At 34.8% G+C, this 23,107-nt stretch overlaps 4 protein-coding genes across 5 annotated transcripts; 1 reads left to right on the forward strand and 3 right to left on the reverse strand.

Annotated features, from left to right (window-relative positions):
• LOC306842935 (rab-like protein 2A) lies at window positions 1-3,968 on the reverse strand. Of its 2 annotated transcripts, none has more exons than XM_079374150.1 (8): window positions 3,284-3,968; window positions 3,175-3,204; window positions 3,001-3,080; window positions 2,837-2,916; window positions 2,277-2,388; window positions 2,074-2,171; window positions 1,645-1,728; window positions 1-1,542 (listed from the first exon to the last, which is right to left on the reverse strand). In XM_079374150.1, exons 1-8 carry the CDS (start codon window positions 3,382-3,384, stop codon window positions 1,465-1,467), a joined length of 663 nt encoding a protein of 220 aa, XP_079230276.1. In that variant the 5' UTR covers window positions 3,385-3,968; the 3' UTR covers window positions 1-1,464. The 2 variants fall into 2 exon arrangements, with proteins under 2 accessions (XP_079230276.1, XP_079230277.1); XM_079374151.1 differs by having other exon boundaries at window positions 3,294-3,966.
• A 3,997-nt stretch (window positions 3,969-7,965) lies between these two features.
• Window positions 7,966-12,314, forward strand: LOC306843265 (E3 ubiquitin-protein ligase TRIM35-like; the record flags this gene model as incomplete). Its single annotated transcript, XM_079374637.1, has 6 exons — window positions 7,966-8,370; window positions 9,040-9,135; window positions 9,224-9,454; window positions 9,962-9,984; window positions 10,064-10,182; window positions 10,985-12,314. The coding sequence occupies 6 exons, from the start codon at window positions 7,966-7,968 to the stop codon at window positions 11,524-11,526; spliced, it is 1,416 nt and encodes a 471-aa protein (XP_079230763.1). The 3' UTR covers window positions 11,527-12,314.
• A 664-nt stretch (window positions 12,315-12,978) lies between these two features.
• LOC306842803 (ciliary microtubule associated protein 1B-like) lies at window positions 12,979-15,851 on the reverse strand. The gene is made up of 7 exons (XM_079373877.1): window positions 15,537-15,851; window positions 15,107-15,223; window positions 14,248-14,451; window positions 13,937-14,038; window positions 13,734-13,855; window positions 13,512-13,652; window positions 12,979-13,096 (listed from the first exon to the last, which is right to left on the reverse strand). The coding sequence occupies exons 2-7, from the start codon at window positions 15,216-15,218 to the stop codon at window positions 13,004-13,006; spliced, it is 774 nt and encodes a 257-aa protein (XP_079230003.1). The 5' UTR covers window positions 15,219-15,223; window positions 15,537-15,851; the 3' UTR covers window positions 12,979-13,003.
• Window positions 15,852-16,859: 1,008 nt separating this feature from the next.
• Window positions 16,860-22,758, reverse strand: LOC306843043 (protein tyrosine phosphatase domain-containing protein 1-like). Its single transcript, XM_079374279.1, has 12 exons — window positions 22,639-22,758; window positions 22,144-22,446; window positions 21,663-21,743; window positions 21,449-21,567; window positions 20,540-20,668; window positions 19,885-20,450; window positions 18,975-19,244; window positions 18,730-18,846; window positions 18,095-18,196; window positions 17,841-17,924; window positions 17,433-17,543; window positions 16,860-17,331 (listed from the first exon to the last, which is right to left on the reverse strand). Exons 2-12 carry the CDS (start codon window positions 22,320-22,322, stop codon window positions 17,224-17,226), a joined length of 1,866 nt encoding a protein of 621 aa, XP_079230405.1. The 5' UTR covers window positions 22,323-22,446; window positions 22,639-22,758; the 3' UTR covers window positions 16,860-17,223.
• Between the last annotated feature and the right edge of the window lie 349 nt (window positions 22,759-23,107).

Consider the following 23,107-nt stretch of genomic DNA (forward strand, 5'->3'; position numbering starts at 1 on the left):
AATATGAACCACATTCTGCTTACAGAACAAATGAGTGTACATAACATAAAAACACCAGAGGCTTCAGAAATAAGAAAATGTTTCTAATGACGTAAAAGTTGTATCCAGTTCAGATACACACATTCATGTGGAGTACAAAGCTGCTTCTATTTGAATTCACCAACATGGATCCATGTTCCATATATAAAGCACTTGTGCAAAACATCACAAAACACAAACCAAAAGCAATAATCTAAATTAAAAAAAGGAAAACTTCACAGTTTGTGCAATATGATTAAATGCTCTTTACAGTAATATTTATTTCTTGTCTCTAAAGGGGAAACTCATGAAGAAATATCAGGGTCATATTTTACTCCAAATATATATTTTATGTCTATTTTAGCATGATATTTTTAGGGCAATTTTTGTATTTTTTTGACAATGCATGACAAACATCTATCCAAACATAATTTTGATCATTTAAAATCAGCCTAAATTACATTCATTAGAAAAGACAACTATGATAAACAAATACTTTAAAACTGAAAACATTTACAATCAGTAATTTAAAAAAAAAGAGAGTGATTGTGTTTTGATTTTGTTGTAACCTGACAGGCATGTTCTTGACATTTCATGAGATTCACTCCTGAACTTCCTCAGTTTCATGGGACAGATCATCACGTGGACGTGGCACACGAACGCGTTACCAAAGATTGAAAGCTGCACATTATCAAGTTTATCATTTCAAGACAGCGTTTCACATCCTGAACTGTAGCCTGGCAGTTTGTAATTGTCAGTGATCATCCAGAGCAGTCGCTGCTGTTTCTTTGCTCACATCCACACAAACACATTCATCTGCTACACTGAGTTTGTGTCATGGCTGTCTTCTCATCCATTCCTGAGGAGAGTCTTATCCTGGGCTCAGATATGCTTGCAGCAGATCGCTTTAATATAAAAATCTGTTTAGTTGGCAAAGGTGGACATCAAATTTTGCATTAATATAAATGTATAAGGGAACAGGAATGTTTTAAAGTACAGTATAATCAACTACCCTTGTACAAAGATCAAGTAGATTATTAATTCTGGTGAGCATCACAAATTGTTACTTGAAATGTGCAACTGTTGTAAAATATTACACTTAAAAAAAATTTTTTTTAATATTTCATGTTGAATTCGGCACAAAGCTTCACATTCCAGACAGAGTCTCTTTAGAGTGCTAGAAGTTTTTGTTTTTACTAAAAGTCTTCATGCTGCGCAATTTGTATCAAATCTGAGTTCAGAGTGCATTGTGATTCCATTATCAGATCAATCAGCTGTACATTCACAGAATCATAATTTATTTCATGAACAGACACGCACTTTGAGTGGTGTGAGGTAGAGTTGCTTCTCAGGATGGTGGGAGGACAGCCATGATCTGAGGAACTCATCAGTACAAGTGCAGGAGCAGCGGAGAAAGAGAATGAGAGAACGAGGAATGCGACGTGATCACGCCAAGTCCGGTTTTCCCTCTTGCGTCTCTTCGTCTTTATCAGATGATTCTTCTTTACGGTCTAAATCAAAGTTCTGAAAAATAGCATGAATAAAATCAATCAGTTTCTGCATCATGAAGAGTAAGCATTCCCCTTCAAACACACACATACTCTCACACAAGAGATGCTCACACACCTCTAGCTCCCTCATGACTTCATCCATAAAGTCGTTGGAGTTCCTCTTGTAGGACAGAGCCATCTGAATGGCATCTTTAAACACCTGTGGAACATTTACACAACATTACGACTGTCTTCAAAGAACACGGTTCTTTGAACCCTAAAATACACATCTAAATATTTTTTAATACATCTCTAGAAATTAAAAACCAAACTCCAGTCCTGTGTGTTTAAAATTGACCATATGCATTGACAAATGAAAATATAAAGGGAAAATATTGATTTGAGTATGGAATTAATAGCAAAACTGGACCACAATAAGTTCACATAGTCAAAGACATGGGGAATTTACGGACTGTCAGATGAAAACATGTTTTATACAAAAAATATAGCGGAATAAAAACATTTAGGGCTACTGAATCAGGGACTCACTGTTTTCCATCCTCACCTTGACCACATTGGTCCCATCAGCAGCAGATACAAAGTAGAAGGGCAGACCTTGTTTCTTAGCAAAGTTGAAATTCTTCTGGGTGACCTTCATGTCAGCTTTTAAAGAGAGCAGAACACATGAAAGAACAAAAGATAAGAGACATGCAGAGCGTAACACTGGCTAATAATGCTCTTATCTGGCATCTCACAAGCCAAATTTACCATCAATCTTGTTAGCGACCACCAGACAGGGAATCTCTGGACGGTACTCTCGCAGTTCTTTGTACCAAACTGGGAGATTCTTATATGTGATTTTCCTCTGGACATCAAACACCTGGAAAAGGCATCAAACACCCTCATTTACATTACAGATTTGGACAAACTCTATACTTCACATTAGATATTATATCATTTGTTCACCAATTGATAAAGCATTATAATGGATTAAGGACTCATTTTGTCCAGAAGCAATGGTTTAACGTTTCTTAAAGATTCTTGTTTCTTACAAACACGCAGCTTATCACATCACAAAAAGTTAATTGATGAACTGGAGTTATGTGGACTATTGTGATGTTTTTATCAGCTGTTTGGACTCTCATTCTGACGGCACCCATTCACTGCAGAGGATCCATTGGTGAGCAAGTGACATAATGCTGAATTTCTCCAAATCTGTTCTAGTGAAAAAACAAACTAATCTACATCTTGAATGGCATGAGGGTGATAAATTTCACAATAGCAACACTAAAATAAGACAGAGTGGTTTGTGACCGACCATCTCTTACCATGATACAGGCATGAGCTTTATGGTAGTATGACGGATGCATACTTCGAAAACGTTCCTGTCCTGCAGTATCCCAGAAATCTGTATGCAGATGAACAGCTTCAGTTGACATCAAAGCCAGTGGAGCCAATTGTTACATTATCACACACTAAAATAACAACTTACCAACCAGGACAGTCTGCCCATTGATAGTGGTGGTGTATTTATAGAGAGTCAGAGCGTATGTGGAGAGCTGCTGAGGACGACTGACACATTACATTAAGAACCTGACAACTCTCAGAATGAACCATACAGACAACAGATAGCATACTGACATCAAACAACACTGTCAAAGGATACTATCCATCGATAAGGAATCTCTCCATAAGCCTGAAAAAAAAATCATCAAAGCCTTTAGAAAAGAAAAGGAAAAAGAGAATGCAGGAGAGCAGTAAGACATTAAACATACTTGGACTTGCCCACAGCGCTGTCTCCGAGGCAGATGATCTTGACCTGCTCATCAGCGTCATATTTGTCCAGGTCCAGATCAGAAATGCCTCCTGCGTCCATCGAGAGCGAGAGGGGGAGAGAGAGAGAGAGAGAGAGAGAGAGAGGAAGAGAGAGAGAGAGAGAGAGAGAGAGAGAGAGAGAGTTTAAACACTGAGCCTCTTAACGCCGCGGGATTAGATGATGATGACAGCCGCTGCTGCTGCTTTACTCCATCACACGAACAACTCTAAAAGTGGCATTCAGCTCATCTTTACAGGCAATAAGCCGTAAAACGTAAAGTTTATATTCCCAAAGATACGCCGAGCGCGTCCGAATCTCGCTTTGGCTAGCTGGCTAATTAGCAGATTAGCGTGTTTGGAACCCAAGCTATCAAACTAACCCCGCTAAACCACTATTTACGGCAGAATATTGTTTTACAATCCCGGGAAGATATATTTAACGCTCGTCGACAGTTTGTTTGCATTCACGGCTGTATTATAGACGAGAAAATAAATAAAAAATGATCGGTTTGGTTCCAGAAAATTCACTGAACATTCGCGACAACAACGCGTCTCTAAGCAACACTAGGACCCATAAAGGGCCTCCCTGTAAACGACGAGCTGTCAGTAAAAATGCCTGTTTCGTTTCTTCTTCTTCTTCTTCTTGGTTTTTAACGGCGGCTGGCAACCAACGAAAATAGGTGCATTACCGCCACCTTCTGCTCCGGAGTGTGGAACAGATTTTTATATTCTGTTAAATCAATCCCGTCTCTCTAATAAAATCATAGAAAGCTTTATTGTTTACTTCACTTGCCCATCTTTACTATAGAGTATCTTTGTTATTTTTTTTAGTAGCCTATCATTTATATTCTATTATAGTATTATTAATATTTTGAATTTTATATTTTCAGTTTTTTTTATAAGTTATAAGTTTTATTTTTATAAGTGTATTTTCCCCCCTCATTTTTATATTTATATAAATAGGCCTATTATAAATATTAATTTTCGTTTTCATTTTTCTGTGTAATTTTAATTAGTTTTTAGTCATTTTAACACTCCAACTTATTTATTTCAGTTAAAGTTATTAATCTGTTTTTTCAATCTGAAATCACTGTGTTCTTTAACCTTTTTATTTTAATCTAGTCATGAACTGCTCTGTTTTCTCATGTCAAGAATGTGACCAAGACAACATTCTGTGACGTGCTGCTGCTTTCTCACTCAGAAAAGTAAGATTATTGTGTTTGATATTACTGACAGGCAATTTGTCAAAGGCAACGAAGACATTCTAGGTAGCATTTCTTGGATTTGTTTCCTAGAAAGCATAAATATAGGTCAAAGTTTAACCCTACAGAATTGAATGATAATTTTGAAAAAAAAAAAAGTTTAAAATTATGATCACGTCCAAATAATCAGAATGAAGACGTAATTGCTTAATTTAATGAACCCATGTATTTTTAGTATTATTATTCATATTAGTAGTAGTAATACCAGTATTTCCTTCTGCCACTTTAGTTGTATTACGTTTAGAACAATGATTAGAATAAAGCACTTTAAAATTAAAAAGTGAAATTGAAACGAAACAGGAATCTCCAGGGGCATAAAGATGATCATCCTACATCCTACATCCTAAAATTTAGATCCTGAATTCTATTTTTCCTTAATTGTTCTATCATTCTTCCTCTTTCTTGCTCATACTTCCTACAATCAATAAATACATGAGGTATTGTTTCTTCAACATTACAGTATTCACATAATCCATTTGGATGCTTCCCTAATATTTTAAGATTGCCATTTAAATTTGAATGCCCTAATAGTAGTATTCTGTTAACGATGACCTCCTCTTTCCTTGACTTTCCTATACACTTTATATTTTGATTTACTTTATTTATTAAACTATAAAGGAATCTACCCTTTTCCCCATTGTTCCACTTAACTTGCCATTCTTTATTCACTTCATTCCAGATTAAAACCTTAATCTCTGATTTACTTAATGGAATTTGTATCTCTATTGTTTCTCTCCGTAATGCTTGCTTTGCTAATTTATCCACTTCTTCATTTCCCTTTATTCCTATATGTGCTGGGACCCAAATAAACCTGACTAATGTATTATTTTGAACATTTCTTGAGTGAATTTGTAGAATACTAAAGAGAATATCTTGGTGACTTGATTTAAAAGATATCAAACTCTTTAAGACAGCAACTGAGTCAGAACAAATTAAAACATTCCCAGGTTTGTGTTCCTCTATCCACTGCAATGCCAACAGCATTCCTATCATTTCTACAGTATAAACTGACAAATGATTAGAAGTTCGCTTTACTCCATTGATACCCTGGTGGCCACTGTTTTGGACTAAAAAGCAGACCCAGTTATTTGACGTTCTGGATCTTTTGATCCATCTGTATTGTATATGCTGAGGGTATTGCTTTCTGGTATATATTAAAAACACAGATGCCAGGTCAGCTTCTCTTTCTGTTTTTTTAACCTCTAACAGATGCAGATCTACTTGAGGCGTTACATATATCCATGGTTCGTTTTCCTGAATAACAACTGTTGGGCTCATCTTGATGTTATTTACTTGTATTTCTTCTGCATATATTTTACTACTCCACCCAAAGCTTGTTCTACATCCTTCATTCTGCTCCCAACAATTCTGTACCACCAATTTCGTAGGATGATCATCTGTATGCCCCTGGAGATTCCTGTTTCGTTTCAATTTCACTTTTTAATTTTAAAGTGCTTTATTCTAATCATTGTTCTAAACGTAATAGAACTAAAGTGGCAGAAGGAAATACTGGTATTACTACTACTAATATGAATAGTAATACTAAAAATACACGGGTTAATTAAATTAAGCAATTACGTCTTCATTCTGATGTGATTATTTTGACGTGATCATAATTTAATTATTTTATTTTTTTTCAAAATTATCATTCAATTCTGTAGGGTTAAACTTTGACCTATATTTATGCTTTCTAGGAAACAAATCCAAGAAATGCTACCTAGAATGTCTTCGTTGTCTTTGACAAATTGCCTGTCAGTAATATCAAACACAATAATCTTACTTTTCTGAGTGAGAAAGCAGCAGCACGTCACAGAATGTTGTCTTGGTCACATTCTTGACATGAGAAAACAGAACAGTTCATGACTAGATTAAAATAAAAAGGTTAAAGAACACAGTGATTTCAGATTGAAAAAATAGATTAATAACTTTAACTGAAATAAATAAGTTGGAGTGTTAAAATGACTAAAAACAAATTAAAGTTACACAGAAAAATGAAAACGAAAATTAATATTTATAGTAGGCCTATTTATATAAATATAAAAATGAGGGGGAAAAATACACTTATAAAAATAAAACTTATAACTTATAAAAAAAACTGAAAATATAAAATTAAAAATATTAATAATACTATAATAGAATATAAATGATAGGCTACTAAAATAACAGAGATACTCTATAGTAAAGACAAGTCCTACCAACATTGTTTTTACATATTTTGTATTTCACATTTACTATACTAATTATTTTGTAACTGCATATAAAAATATAAATATGTTTAGATGTAGTATAAACTATTTTAGTTCCTTATTTCTACGTCACTCTATACACTTCCAGTCAAAAGTTTTTGAACAGTAAGATTTTTTTTAATGTTTTTTTTAAAGAATTTTCCTCTGTTCACAAAGCCTACATTTATTTGATCCAAAATACAGCTAGAGCAGTAATATTGTGAAATATTTTTACTATTTAAAATAACTGCTTTCTATTTGAACATATTTTAAAATGTAATTTATTCCTGTGTTCAAAGCTAATCAGCATATTAGTATGATTTCTGAAGGATCACGTGACACTGAAGACTGGAGTAATGATACAAATAACTTAGTTTTAATTCAATTACATTTTAAAATATATTCAAATGTAAAGCAGTTATTTTAAATAGTAAAAATATTTCACAATATTACTGCTTTTGCTGTATTTTGGATCAAATAAATCCAGGCATGGTGAGCATATATATATACACACAGTATATATATTTTTATGTGGTTTATGTGGTTTATGAGGTTTATGAGGACACAAATTTGTATAATGACATGGGTATGACAGAGGTATTACAATATGAAGGTGGTTTATGAGGACACTGCCTATGTCCCCGTAATTCAAAAGGCTTAAAAAACATACTAAATGGTGTTTTTTTGAAAATCTAAAAATGCACAAAGTCTCCTGTGAGGGCTAAGTTTAGGTGTAGGGTTGGTGTAGGGCAATAGCACACACAGTTTGTTCAGTATAAAAACCATTACGCCTATGGAGAGTCCCCATAAACCACAAAAACCAACATGTGTGTGTGTGTGTGTGTGAGAGAGAGAGTGTGTGTGGGACATGCCTATGGGATGTCCCCACTTTTCACAAAAGCAAACATGGTGAATAAAGTTTATTAAATCTAATTATTGTAATTAATAGGGTGTTGTAGAAATATTGAACACTAGACAATAGATAGTTCTCATGAAATGCTGTCTTTGCACTTATAGCTCCACCCTGATTTTCAGGTGTCTGGGATGTAAACACAGCTGAGCTGAGCTGAGAGACACTCTTGTGCTCTTTGACAGCTGGATCAGACACACAGAGAGAGCCAGAGAAACACAACTAGCTAAAACATTTAATGCAAAATGGCCTGTAGACTGTCCATTACAGAGGAGGATTTCTACTGCCCCATCTGCTATGACATCTTCAGAGATCCCATTCTCCTTCCCTGCTCTCACAGCATCTGTAACAGCTGTGTGAAAACCTTCTGGAACCGCCGAGGAACTCAAGAGTGTCCTATCTGCAGAACTGTGTCCTCCATCCCTAACCCACCTATAAACATTGTGCTGAGAAACATGTGTGATCTGATGAGAGAAGAACCAACTCAGGAGCCTCCCGCTGAGACGGTGGAGTTCTGTAGTCTTCATGGAGAACCTCTTACTTTCTTCTGCACCAAAGATCAAGAACTAGCTTGTGAGAAATGCAGAAGTGCCAAATCGCATAAGAACCACTGCATTCGTTCAACAGCAGACGCATCGCAGGACCTCCGGGTAAGAGCTCAGAGCGTCAGATTGTATGGAAACAGTTTTAAACAATAGTCAGTAGCTTGGTTGAAATGACCAGCTTGTGGACTTTAGTCAGATTTCACTGATTGTCAGATTTAATGGATTGGAAGTGGGTGAGATATGAAAGCTGTCTTGTCAAACAGGTCTTAGCACACTAACGGCCCTTATATGACACACATTCTCAGACTTACAGAAACAAAAGTTTTGTGGGAATTTGCTGATAATATCAAATATAAGCTGGACACTGCAGGTTTGTAACAAGCAACCTGATTAACATCAGTAAACAAAGCTGGGAAAATCATCATGCTTAAACATCTGATGTGTGTGTGTGTGTATTATAGTTTTTAAAAATCATTGATTTAAATAAAGATGAAATTAAATTAATTCTAACTATTGCATTACAAAATTAAAGCTATATAGAAATACAGAAATATTTTTAAAAAGTCATAAAAATAAAAAAGCACAAAACTATATTACTAAAACTGCAAATATAAAAATAAAAGCTAATTCAAAATAGAAGTATTCTATATGATAATACTATATAAATAATACTAAAATAACACAAATATTGTACATGCCCGTTAAAAAAAATGAGAAAAAGTGGCAACTTGCCCCAACTTTACTTGTCTCACTTCACTTTCTAACATTTGTTAGCAAGAGCTCCAGCTGAAACTAAAGGCCTTTCTGGAGAAACTCAGCGTCTACGAACAAATTAAACAGTCTTGGGATGAAACAGAAGAGTATATTAAGGTGAGTAACGGGAGGATATTTCAACATTGTCACAGTTTAACTACCGTATGGAAATTTCAGCCTTTATCTGCTGATATTTTGTGCTTAGAAACAGAGCCAACACACTGAGACTAAAATTAAGGAGGAGTTTGAAAAGCTTCACCAGTTTCTAGAAAATGAAGAGGCAGCCAGGATGACGACGCTGAGGAAAGAAGAAGAGCAGAAGAGTGAGATAATTAAAAAGAAGATTGAGGAGATTAGATCAGGGATGTTATCTCTCTCCCGCATTATTGAGTCCATCGAAGAACAGCTGAGAAGGAATGACTTCACATTTCTTGTGGTAAGAAGCACTTGGTTTGGCTTCAGGATCGCTCAATACTTTAATGGGGATTTATGATGTTTTATTTCAAAAGATCCAAGAAAAAAGCATATTTTTACATTATATTGAATAATAATTTCAGAATGTAATTTTTTTTTTAAAATGAGCAAGGATGCTTTAAACTGATCAAAATTAAAGACATTTATAATGTCCCAAAAAGTAAACTTTCTATTCATTTCTATTTCTATTTTTTAAAAATCCCACAAAATATGAAGCAGCACAACTGTTTTCAACATTGATGATAATAAATATTGTTTCTTGAGCAGCAAATCAGCATATTAGAATTATTTCTGAAGGATGATTACATTTGAAAATGTATTAAAATAGAAAAAAAAAAATTTAAATTGTTATAATATTTCATAATATTATAGTTTTTATTGTATTTTTTTGGTCAAATAAATGCAGCTTTGGTAGATTTCCTGATCATATTGTAAAGATTAATCTTTCTGTTTTCTACATTATTTCTAGAATTACAAGGCTACAACTGAAAGGTGAGAAGTTTATTTTATTTTCTTTAACTTCTGGTTTTGAACCCAAACCCACATCAGTGCTGACTAAATGTTGTTTCAGAACAAAGTGTGCAATGCGGGATCAGACCAAACCTTCAGGAATGCTCATAAATGAAGCAAAACATGTGGGTAACATAACCTTTGAAGTATCAAAGAAACTACAAGCCAACATCCGATACAGTGAGTACTGAGCAGATAAAGTAAATCTTCTCAATCTTCTCACACCGTGATGCAGCAGAATGAAAAAAACACAATGTCTACAGATGCATTTTAAAAGTTGAGAGCCACTCACACAGAATGTTTTTTCTTTGAAAAACTCCAGAATGTCAGAATGCGAGATGTAAACTCTGAAAAAAAGCCATAATTGTAAGGCATAAACTTGCAATTGCAAGAAAAAAAAGTCAGAAGTATGAGATAAAATGTCAAAATGACCCTTTTTATTATTTTTTATTAATGGCAGAAAAAACAATTGTGAGATGTCAACTCTTCAAGAAGAAGTCAGAATTGGAGATATAAGCTCAAAGATATATACATGGAAATCTGAGAAAAACAGTCAGAATTGCAAGCTTGTATCTTGTCTGAAAAGAAAAAGTCAGAATTGTAAAATATAAACTCAATTTTGAGATATACAGTAAAGAATTGTGACGTAAACAGAATTGAGGGGAAGTCAGAATTGCGAGAGTTTTGACTTTTGGATTGGGAGTTTATTCTGAGTTCTCAGAGTATCTCAGAATGTCAAAAAAAAAAGAAAGAAAAGAAAAACAAAAAAAAGTCAAAATTGTGAGATATAAAGTCACAATTGTTTTTCTTATTCTATGGCAGAAATGGGCTTCCATAGTTCTAAAAATGCAGCACTCAAGTTTAAAGAAGTTTAAGAATTAGCTTTTTCCCCCATTCCACTGCCAGTGTCTTGCATTTTTCAAAATACTTTGTGTGTGAATGTCTTAAAAGTGAGTATACATCTCTATCTCTTTCCCTCCAGCCCCAGTAACCTTTGACCCCAACACCGCCCATCCTTATCTGCTCGTGTCAGATGATCTGACTAGTATAACTTACACTGACGAGCACTTCCAACAGCTTCCAGCCAACCCAGAGAGATTCGACGGCTACACAAGCATTCTAGGTTCTGAGGGCTTTAACTCAGGGACTCACTGCTGGGACACCGAGGTGGGCGACAGCACAGCCTGGGCCGTGGGAGTGATCAAAGAGTCCGCATACAAACACAGACAGACCCCCTCCAAAATGGGCCTGTGGTATGTGGGCTTCTGCAACGGTAAATACGGGAAGGGCTATTCTCCAGAGATCCTCACCCTTCTACGGGTCACCCAGAGAATTCAGAGGATCAGGGTGCAGCTGGACTGGGACAAGGGCAAAGTCACATTCACCGATTCGGGTCGTAATATCGTTCTGCATGTTTTTAAACACACATTCACTGAGAGAGTGTACCCTTACTTTTATAGTCACTGTATGAAACATTCGATGAGGATCATGCCAGTAAAAACAGCTGTGGAAGTACACGTTTAGAGCTAATACTGCTTTTAAACTGGTGACACTAAGCAGTTAAAGGTTAACTGTGATATCAATAATACAACCATATAAAATCATCTTAAGGAGACAGGAGCAAGTACAGCAATAAAACGTTACTGCATGACGGCAATATTCAATCCACCTACACAACAAATAAATCAATAAAATTACTAGAATTGTTGTGTTTTGGAGAAAAAAAACCTTAAAAACAGATTTACCTGACAAACTATATGTGACCCTGGACCACAAAACCCATCATAAGTGACAATTTTTCAAAATTAAGATTTACACGTCCTGAAAGCTGAATAAATAAGCTTTCCATTGATGTATGGTGTGTTATGATAGGACAATATTTGGCCGAGATACATCTATTTGAAAATCTGGAATCTGAGGGTGCAAAAAATTCAAAATATTGAGAAAATCACCTTTAAAGTTGTCCAAATGAAGTTCTTAGCAATGCATATTACTAATCAAAAATGAAGTTTTGTAATATATACAGTTGGAAATTTACAAAATATGTTCATGGAACATGATCTTTATTTAAGATCCTAATGATTTTTGGCATAAAAGAAAAAATAATAATAATTTTGACCCATACTATGTATTTTTGGCTATTGCTACAAATATACCCCAGCGACTTAAGACTGGTTTTGTGCTCCAGAGTCACGTATTGAAAGATTGCATTAGGTTTTCAGAGAAAGAAAGAAAAGCTCACTAAATGTATTATGGCATGAACCAGAAAAAAATGTTTTACAGAAAGATTAAAAATAGAATGTATGTACTATAAATATTGTGCCTGATTTGTCTCTTTTGCTTTGAGCTAAACTTAAATTTTTAGATGCTGTATGACTGAATAATAAAGTAACAACAATAATGTATTTTGATTTTGAGTTACACAGTAATCATCAGTGCTGTCTGCCACCTCTATGCCATTCCAAAACGTAGCGAGTTGGCATGCAAAAATTCAGCTTTGCCTTTACAGAAATAAATTACATTTGAAAATAAATTGTAATAATATTTCACAATATTACTGTTCTTACTGTATTTTGATCAAAATAAATGCAGCCTTGGTGAACATAAGAGAAATTTTACATTGTATAACTAGTTTTTAATTATTTGTTTTTGCTGCCTATCTTTTGGATCAACCTCTGTGTGTGGATTGTAGAGTTGGGGTATTTGGACTCAGACTGCAAATATAAATGAACACGGACTGAAATTTCCAAGGATTTGGACTTGACTCGGACTCGACAAGGTGGAATCAGAGATTGTGTCTGTGATGTGTTAGAATGCTAGTACTGTAGGCAGACTTGGTTCACTTGGTTTTGGAATAGAGCTTATTTCTTATATTGTTGCAACAGGACAATTATTGCATCTTGGAGCCTTTTTCACTGAAACACCATTATTGTGTAAGTTGTGTTTTAGCAACATTAAGACCTGATACGACAGACTAGCTTGTTTAACAGAATTGACCTGTTTAATCAGCCGCATCCACAATTAAAGGAGCGGTGTACTCAGAATGACGAATTCCAAAGGAATAGCTGGGAGCTTTGGTTCCTGCGAAAGTTACCTGTGGACAAAGACAAAGGGATACATTTTAGTACTAACTCTTGTTATTTAAATAGTTTTAGTAGAGAGCATTCCAAAGTTAGAAACTAAAAAAAAATGCTCTTATGCTCACCATAGATTTAAAAAATTCAGTAAAAACAGAAATATTGTGAAATAATATAACAATTTAAAAGAACTGTTTGCTATTTGAATATATTTTAAACTTTTATTTATTTCTGAGTTTTCACCCTCATTACTCAATGTTGAAAACAGCCATATATTGTGGATTCCATGATACATTTTTTCAAGATACTTTGATTAATAGAAAGTTCAAAAGAACAGCATTTATTTGAAAGTCATCTGTAATAATGTTATAAATGCATATAATGTATAGTAGCAGTATAATATGGTATTGTATATGTTAGCGTGGTACAGACCCTTTCTGGATGGTGGGCTGCAGGTCCTGGTGTCTTTGTAGTGTCTCCAGGTGTGAAGTTGCGTCCGGTCATGCTGTACTGAGGGGCCTTGTGTTTGTACACACCTGAATCCACCACTTGGTAGGTCCCTGGGCCTGGAGTCTGAGAAAATGAATGTTATCATCTTTGCAAATGTAGAGGTGCAAATGTAGAGGTAAACACTGTAAAATTATGTGTCCGCACCTTCCGTAGATCTTCATGGAAGCTGCCGATTGCGCTACGACCGCCGAAGAAGACATTTGGGGCAGATGCTTTATTCACAACTCTCGACCCTAATACTGGGGGAAGCATGTATGCAGCTGGACCTGGAGACAAGATAATGCATGAAAGTCACAGGAAACACACCTGTTCCAGTAGTGTTGCTGTGTAGATCTGTGGAAATCTACCTGGTGTTTGATCGTTACGGAACAACTTAGTCCTTGCCGACAGAGAGAATGCAGGGGAAGAGTAAAAGATGGTTTTTGATGCGTTTTCAGGGGAATAACTGCCTGAAAGAAAAATAAAAATCCAGTTTAATCTGTACTACACTCACAGAGAAAAGGGACAATGCTGTCACTTGGCTGTTCTAAGGCCCTTTTTACTCCTAAATGCTACATATTAGTACCTTTAGAAAGCGTGCCACCCCAGTGACAGTTTTGTACCTTTTCTTATAAGAGTGAACCTTGCTACAAAGCCTGTGTTTATATTGTGTAAAGACCTGGGCCAGGGGTTTTAAAGGGCTGAATATCCTTAGTTCGGCCATAAACGGAGTACACAGGGGTTCCATCCCGACCCATCCGGGTGATGTTGGAGGGAACGAGGTATCCAGGACCTGGGGAATAGTTTTTCTGTATGTCACGATGACGTATGCCGAAGCTAAACGCTGGGCCTTTCTGCATCCGCGGGTCATGGTTGTTCATTCCTGTGTAAGAAATCCCACAAATTCATGGCAGAGCAATAGCTTATCATTTTAAAAAATAACATTTAGAAATTGTCATTGGTCCCTAGAATCACTCCCACTTTTTTGCTCCTGATTTACCCGGGGTATTTGTTGTGAATTGTATGTATGTACCTACTTAATATTTTTGGGACAAATTTGTACCCAGAGAGCTGAACCCTCTTTTTCGGGAGGTCATCATTTGTATAAAAAAGTAAATAAAAAAGTGTTTTAGAAACTGTGAAAAATGTCAAACGTTTTCTCTTAAGGTTAGATTGTGGATTAATGTGGAATATCCACATAGTGAAATATTACGACAACCAACAAGTGAGGACGTTTCACATGGTTTCACTAGTTTAAAAGACTCATAAACGGTCAAATAATGTTTATATTTTAAAATCTGCTCATTTGCAGAGGTTTCTGTGAGGGTTAACTTTATGGGTAGGGCTCCGGTCAGCCTTGGCTATATATCATTAATCTAATATTTAATGCCATTGTCTAGTCTACAAGATGTCCTCACTAATATAGTGAATCAAGTGTGTGTGTGTGTGTGTGTGTGTGTGTGTGTGCATGTGTGTGTGTGCGTGTGTGTGTGTGTGTGTGTGTGTGTGTGTGTGTGTGTGTGTGTGTGTGTGTGTACCAGTTGCAACAGGCAGAGCATATGTTGGCCCTGGACTGTTATACATTGCAGCAATGGGGCCCCTTGGCCTGTGGGGCTTCCAAGGACCAACCCATACTTCCGCATGTGACATGATGTCTGTTGGAAAAAAAGAATTACTAAAACTGCTTGTAATTAAATAAATACTTGTGTTAAATAAAATAACAACATATGAATAATAGTAGCATTTTATGATGCACAGTAGCCTTCTCTACCCTCACATTAGTGTGGTAGATTTCTGGAAGTGATGACAGGTAGACTATCTAACACATTACCATGACAACTGTCAAGTGTAGGCATATGCAAAATATTTCAATTTAATCTAAATAAAATTAGCATACAGCTCCTTAACTGGTAACTGTAACAAAAAGCATAAAAGTAAACAGCAAACGAAGTAAAAATAGCAACTTACCTTAAGTGCAAGATATTAAAAAGTTCGTGAATTTAATAGACTTTCGATGGCCAGGTGAGTTTTGAAAGAAATACTCGTTTAAATATGTTATGGCTTATTAGATTGTGTTCAGTGCGTAACGTTAGATGATTATTTTTAGATGTAAGTTACACTTAACTTAAAACAAAACGACGCCACTTACAATATCTGCACAAAAACGACGCTATTGACATAGAAAAATAAAATAAAGTTATAAATGTAGCTCGCGAAGAGCTCTAATCAATCTACCAGCTGCTCGACTGTTATTGTTTATAATTGTTTCTTTTGAATCTCTATGACGCCGTCGCTATGGTGATTCTTTGATGTCATTTTTGAGTGACATTCCAGTGTCTCTACATGAGAATCCGCAGTATTATTAATTATTAAACAAATTAAGGTATAACCAAATTCAATAAGTGCTCTCCTTGGAGATATTTCAAATGTTCATTTAATACACACCTACTGTATTAAGTTCCTTCGTCTTTAGATCAGAATTATTACTTTACTTACTTTACTTTTAGTCATTTAGCAGACTTACAAATAAGAAAAAGTAGCTAAAACTATAAGTTAAAACTCTATAAATACTATATATACACATTTAAGAAAATAAATGAAGTAAAAATGACAAATGCATACGACAACATTTCAAAAGTAAACAAAACAATAAAGCTAAAAACAATTCAAAGTATTAAAACAACAGTATAATAATACCTATATATATATTCATATACACACACACACACACACACATACAAAAATAAATTCAATATATATATATATATATATATATAATTTAATTTCCATGTAGTATGTTGAAGTATTAAAATAACTCAAATGAAATAAAACTAAAACTTAATAAAAAACTTAATAAAAACGAATAAAACGGCATTACTACAACTGTAACTAAAACTAAAATAGATAACAAATACAAATCAAACTACACTAGTTTATCGGTAATCCTAAAAAATAACACCGAGCCAAACACACATGCTAAAAAAAAAAAAAAAATGATTAAACACATTAATTTCAACAACCATTATATAATAAAAACTTTTTAGCAGTGAAAACAAAACTTATTTGGACACTTTAAGACAATTAATAATGTTTGTATATAATTTCACTGGATAACTAAATATCTAAATTAAATAATTAAGCACTTAAGTAAATAAAAATGTATTAAAATTATAATTATTATTTTTAATCACAATGAGTTTAGAGAAGATACATCAGGGGCAAAAACAACTTTTTTTTATTATTTACTAAATATATATATTTATCTTTTTTTCTCCTTGATTTTTGTATTTTGTCTTGGTTTTGTAAAATATTGTTTGAAAAAATGTATGGAAAACCAGTGATAAATTAGAAAATATCTTATATATTATGTGGTGTGTCACTTCCGAAGAAAATATGTAAATAAATAAATACATTTTACAAACATATGTTTACATTTATACTTCCACACTCTTTTAAAAAGACAAAACAGAAGCCACTCAGTTGATATTTTGTTGACACAAAATCATATAGTTTTATACGTGAAATAATAAGTTTTTAAATACTTTGAAGGAAGACTGTACACACTGAAACAGAAATCTTGATCAGTCATTCATTTAATCAAACAGTGGTTCTTTATATGGATCTCTTGATTGGTTTCATTAGTTAAGCACTGCTCCTAACACTGTGATGGTGTTGTAGTGTTTGGGTAGTGGTACTGCTCTCTCATTGTAGCTCTGAGGACCTTTAGCAAGATGTTGTTTCTCTCTATTTCCTCTGGAAGGTGCTGTTAAAACACAAAATCATGCAAAAGTTAATTTAAAATACTTCTATGTTTATATGTCTGTTTATTTAGGAAAATTAGCACATGCACACACACAAACTTACTCTTGTTAAAGCTTGAATGAGTCTCTGTAGTATAGCATGTTCAAACTGAGGACATCGATGCGCCACTTGACCCACACAGTCCAGCAAACAGCAGATGGTGTGCCGCTGATACTAAAACACAGAAGAAATATAACCACATGAAGATGTACATTGTTGAACAATCTGTAAGTACTTCAAAATTTCATGTTTAATTCAATGTGTTACTTGCTTTTTCTTTGTAATTATTTGTGAAATTTACTAGCAATTTCTGTTTAAATAGTTTCACAGAAAAGTGTAACAGCACATTTTTAAACTCGTTAAACAGCCATTTCTGTGTTTTTATGCTTAAATGTATTCCCAAATTGTACATAATACAGTTCAAACTGTGTTTTTGTAGTGTGTCCTGTCAGAAGGAGTTCAGATTTTCACCTTTTGCAGTGAAATATTGTGCAGGTTTTGTGCAGGCCAGGTTGAGGTCATCCTCTCTATGTCATCTTTACTGAGAACGGGATCCTGTTATGATCAAGCACAACAGCTAAAACACTGCATACGAAACAATAAAAAAACTCTTAAAAAAGTATAGTTTTTAAAAGTTCGTAAGCATGTTATGTTTATGTCAGGCTTATTGTTTTCCAAAACCTATCACTGGCATCTTTTTGCGCTAGAAGTATGTGACCTCTGACCTTTAGTTTGTCCAGCCAGACCCATAACAGTGTGCTCAGAACATCTGGATCTGTTTCCATGGCAAGTGTAGCCCAGCCACATTCACTCAAGTTGAGCTCATCCTGAAGAGAATTAAAACAGGGTAAAATCTCCTGCATTAACACAGTATTCACAGACTCGGCAGAACCTGGGATAAAACAAAAGCTTTTGTCATTCGGACAGAATAATGTGTAAATGTAAGGAGAATGCTACACTGTAAAAAAAAAAAAAAGTTGAGCCAACTTAAAATTTTAATGCAAGCTTCAGCAGATTTGTGAGTTTTCTCAACTTGTTGTTTCAACAAAAAGTTGAGAATCTCCTACAAAAAAAAAAGTTGAGAGAACTCCCAAATCTGCTGAATCTGGTTGCCTTAAAATTTTAAGTTGGCTCAATTTTTTTTTTTTTTTTTACAGTGTAGCTAAATATGATAAAATGTAAAAGCCAATATGGTTATCTGAGAGATATTATATCTGTACATGCAGTCATATGAAAACATGATCATGCTTTGTATTGTGAAAATAATGTTTTACTGTTCCAAAACCTTTCCTGAAACTAACAAGGATGTGGATCCAGGAACATTACTGTACTTGTCGAAATCAAGTCAAGCATGCTTTACCTGTAAAACCGCTGCTTTTCTCAATACAGTGTCCAGTGGAGGGCTCTGTTGTGCCATTGCTTTAGCGACAGCTCTTGATAATGATGACTGAACTGATGTACGATGCTCCAGCCTTAGCTTTAAGAAAAACATCCACAACAGTTGCACAAATAAGAGGTAATACAACATAAAAGTTATCAAAATTCTTCAGGCAGTGGTCTAAGATGCAGAAAAACGGTGGATATTTTATTTGGTCACACACTGACCTCAATGTTTGAGCTGAACTTTAGATAAGCCTGAGGTTTCTTGGTTGTACATTTTGTGTTCTTGTTCACGGTCTCATTTTGTGAGAGAGGAGCTGATGGTGGATTGGGGCTGTGTTTCTCTGTAGTCCCATTGCACTGGTCTGTCATTGGGGTTTGAGGACTCTTTTGGGATTCTGTTGGGATTCTCTGATCTGTTGATGGGACGATTTCTCCATTGCTTATTTTATGGTGTCCACCAGATTGAGGAGAGTAGCGTGAGAACATAAAATCCTTGCAGAAACAACAGGATCTCATATGTCACTTATGCAGTTTCATAAACTTAAACTTTCATAAAGAATTATAAAATTGTATTAAAAAACAAAATTATAATTATTAAAATTATAATCTAGAAAATACATTTAAAAACTGTATTTTAATACACACACACAATTTTAGAATTTAAATATAATATATAAATTTATTTATATTAACCAAATAACTTTGTTTAATATAAATATGGAAGGAGGGAAGTATATATATATATATTTCTATTATGGTAATGAGAAGTAGGAGTGGCACAATAATATATCTTCATTTTCTTATATTTCTTATATATACACACTCAAAATTAAAATAATAATCCAAAAACAAAAGAAGCTTTGAGGCTGAAATCCAACTTTGGAGATAATGTGCGTGGATTCTGAATTGATGCATCTAATTAATTACACTTTATTTGTGGTATAGAATATGTTTATTTATAAAATAAAACTGCATTAATTAACAATGAGCAATATATTTGTTCAACTTGAGTTGAATATATTTGTTCAATATAATGTTAACTAATGTAGTTAACTAATTTTAACATTACCATTTCTTTTTATTTTCAAAAATTTCTAAATACAGCAAATTTGCAGTAAACTGACTGACTCACCTCAATAATAGTAATCTTGCTGAGATCTGACTCGCTGTAGCTTCTCTTGTTTAGAAGGACGTCTCTCTTCCTCTCCAGGAACCCGAATGGCTCGTCCCAGAACTCGCAGGAGTACGCTCTGCATGAGCCTCTCCTTTCCTTCAGAGCAGACAGGTTTCTCTTCAGAAGTGTCACCTTCACTGCCTTCTTCAGGGCCAAGATGTTCAGCCTCTTCTCCAGTTCTCTCTGGACCTCTGGAGGACTGGGAGCCCCCTGGGTGAGAGTGATCAGCATGCTGCAGAGGACGTGCAGGATCTTGGGTGTGTGTTTGAGGGTTCGGGCCTCGTCCCCATGCAGCAGAAGGCCCTGACGCAGGAGATATTGCCGGAGACTGAAGGAGGAACCGTGCCGCATGTTCAGACACGGGTATTGGGCCAGCTGAGAGCCCATCAGCCGGGCGAAATCAAACACCAGATTGATCTGTGATCGAGTTTGGATTGAGCGAGGCCTTCTGATCCGAACATAGTGGACAGCTTCACAAGCGCTGATTCGACAGGTGTAGACCAGATAGCATGCGATAAGAACACCTGTAAAGTAGGGTTAATATTAAAGACTATACTCAAATAAAATATCATCTTAAAGTAATAAAGCATGAATTGCAACTTTCCTGTTCTGCCCAGTCCAGCATGGCAGTGAACAGCCACCTTTCCTTCCTGCACAGCGAAGGCCAAAACCTTCACGGCATCCAGCATCCCCTCCAGAGACGACACTCCAAAATCAGACATCCCAAAATTATAGAAGTAAACTGTCAGACAAAAAGGAACATAATTCAGTAATTCATCAGTGAATTTATTGGGTAAATCTCACAAGGAATTTTCAGGTTATATTTTACCCCAGCATTAAAAGAAAAATTGCATGGCATGTAGAAAATGACCATTCATATATTTTAGGCCCAATACACATGTTTGCATGTGATTATATTATATATTGTGATATATACATTACTGTTCAAAAGTTAGTAGTCAGTAAGATTTTCTATAAAGAAATTAATACTTTTATTCAGCAAGGACGCAATAAATTGATCAAAAGTGACATTTATATAATTTATAAAAGATTTAAATTTCAAATAAATGCTGTTCTTTTGAATTTGTCTATTCATCAAAAAATCCTTATATATATATATAGACAGATATATATATATATATATAGTATAAGTACTGTAAAAGTCCTTTTTTTACTGTATATTTTTGATCAAATAAATGTAGACTTGGTTAAAATAGGAATCATCTTTCAAAAACATTTTTAAAACATCTCACCAACCTCAAACTTTTGAACAGTAGTGCATATAAAAAAATGTTATTTAAAATTCAAACTTTCCACAATAATTGTATAATTTACTTTAGAATTGTATTAAATAATTATTTTGTGTTTTTTTTTTCAATTTTAGATAGATAGATAATGATATTTAGGAGTGGCACAATGCAAATATCTGTTTAGGGTGTAATATGAACCAGATATGTTGCAAGAGAGTCATACTAATATTAGTTCTATGAAAGTTCTATGAAACTTAATAACTTTGGCTCACTTTGACTGTCCATAAAGATCTGAGGTGAATATGTGAACCCACTGCGAGGGTCCAAAGGAGGGCCGCAGTGAGCATGTTCCCCTGGGAGCTGCATATTAATGATGGATTTAATGTTGAACCTGTAAGCAAGTACACACATACACACACTGTCACTTATTAACCAGAACCACTTCCCTGTAAGTAAATATTAAACATCTTTTTAAATAACACTCACTGTTTGAACTGCTCTATGATGCAGTATCTTTTGATGAGACACGTAGAAGGTCGTGCCATTGCAATAATGTCGTCGGTCACCCTAAATACAAAAATCACATGCAGTGAATATATACATGGCTATGTTTGTAAGGCAAAGAAATAGGAAAAAATATTATATTAAATATTCGTTTTAATGGAACATTTTCTTTTCAAAGGTTTGATGTCACTGGTTCTTCTCACATATAAATATTCCTATTTGTTTGGTGTGTCTCTTCTAACACTAAGGCTATGTCCACATTAATCTCGATAAATTTGAAAACATCTTTTTTCTTGACTTTTGGCCTTTAGTCCACACGGAAACAAAGTTTTTGTCCAGCAAACACGGAGCTTTTTGAAGACGCTCTCCCAAGTGAGTACATTTGCATGTTGCCGCTGTGTTACCTAGATTAATATTGATGTAGCCTTAATCAGTCAGACAATAGAAACACTGTAGGCCTCACCAGCTGGAGAAGACTCCTTTAATGGCCTGTTGGCTTATGCTCCAGCACGCCGGACCTTCATATCGACAGTCTTTTCCCCCACAGGCAAAAAGACAGATGATCTTAGAAGGAATAGCCTTCACCAGACTCTCCCTGGCCTGAGAATATGATGGTCTGGGCACTGGAACCTGCGGCGTCATGGAGGACAGGAGAGGACAGGACAGAAACTAACAGCAAATCACTGCTTCTATATGCACTAATAGCTTAACACTTAGCAGGCAACTTTGTGGATTTACTGTGCATTCGGAAATTAGCTGAGGAATACTATAGACAGAAATATGACAAAGAGACAGAAAACAGAAGAGTCAAATTCCACCTTCTACATAAGAAATTAATCAAATAACAGCAGAGCAGTCAAGCTAACACACAATAATTAATCACTGTGTCGCCTCCATGTTAGATGACCTACATTTTAAGCATGTTGATATATGTACTGCTCTGTTCTTACAGACTTACCCATGTGGCTCCATCCAAAGAAAGTGTTAAATGTGAGATGTTTACTTGTAGATAGCATGGCAAACATGTAGAGAGAATCTAGCATGGCTATGCTGCCATACAGAAACATGTTCATGCCTCAAAGCTGACCCAGCGATTGGCTTCTAATCCTTATTAAGTGTCATAAACACATTAGTGGATAGGTTCACGATTCATAGTAAGCCTAATTATATAACATGTTCTGGGTCCGGCAGTCGACATACAATATATCTACCTAACAAACTGGAAAGATGTTTCTCATGTGCAGTTTAATTAATTAAAGTTTGAATTTCAAAGTGAAATTGAATAAAATAAAAGTACTGCACTTGTATAGTTTGTAGTCTCTATTTTCATTTCTCAGTATGAAAAACTTAATAGCATGAATTTATCTATAGACATTTTATCTGTTGACAGTATGTTCAATTATATTTAAGAAATTTGTCAGTGTTGT

The sequence above is a fragment of the Barbus barbus genome (assembly GCF_936440315.1).
Source record: "Barbus barbus genome assembly, chromosome: 23".
NCBI classification, from domain to species: domain Eukaryota; kingdom Metazoa; phylum Chordata; class Actinopteri; order Cypriniformes; family Cyprinidae; genus Barbus; species Barbus barbus.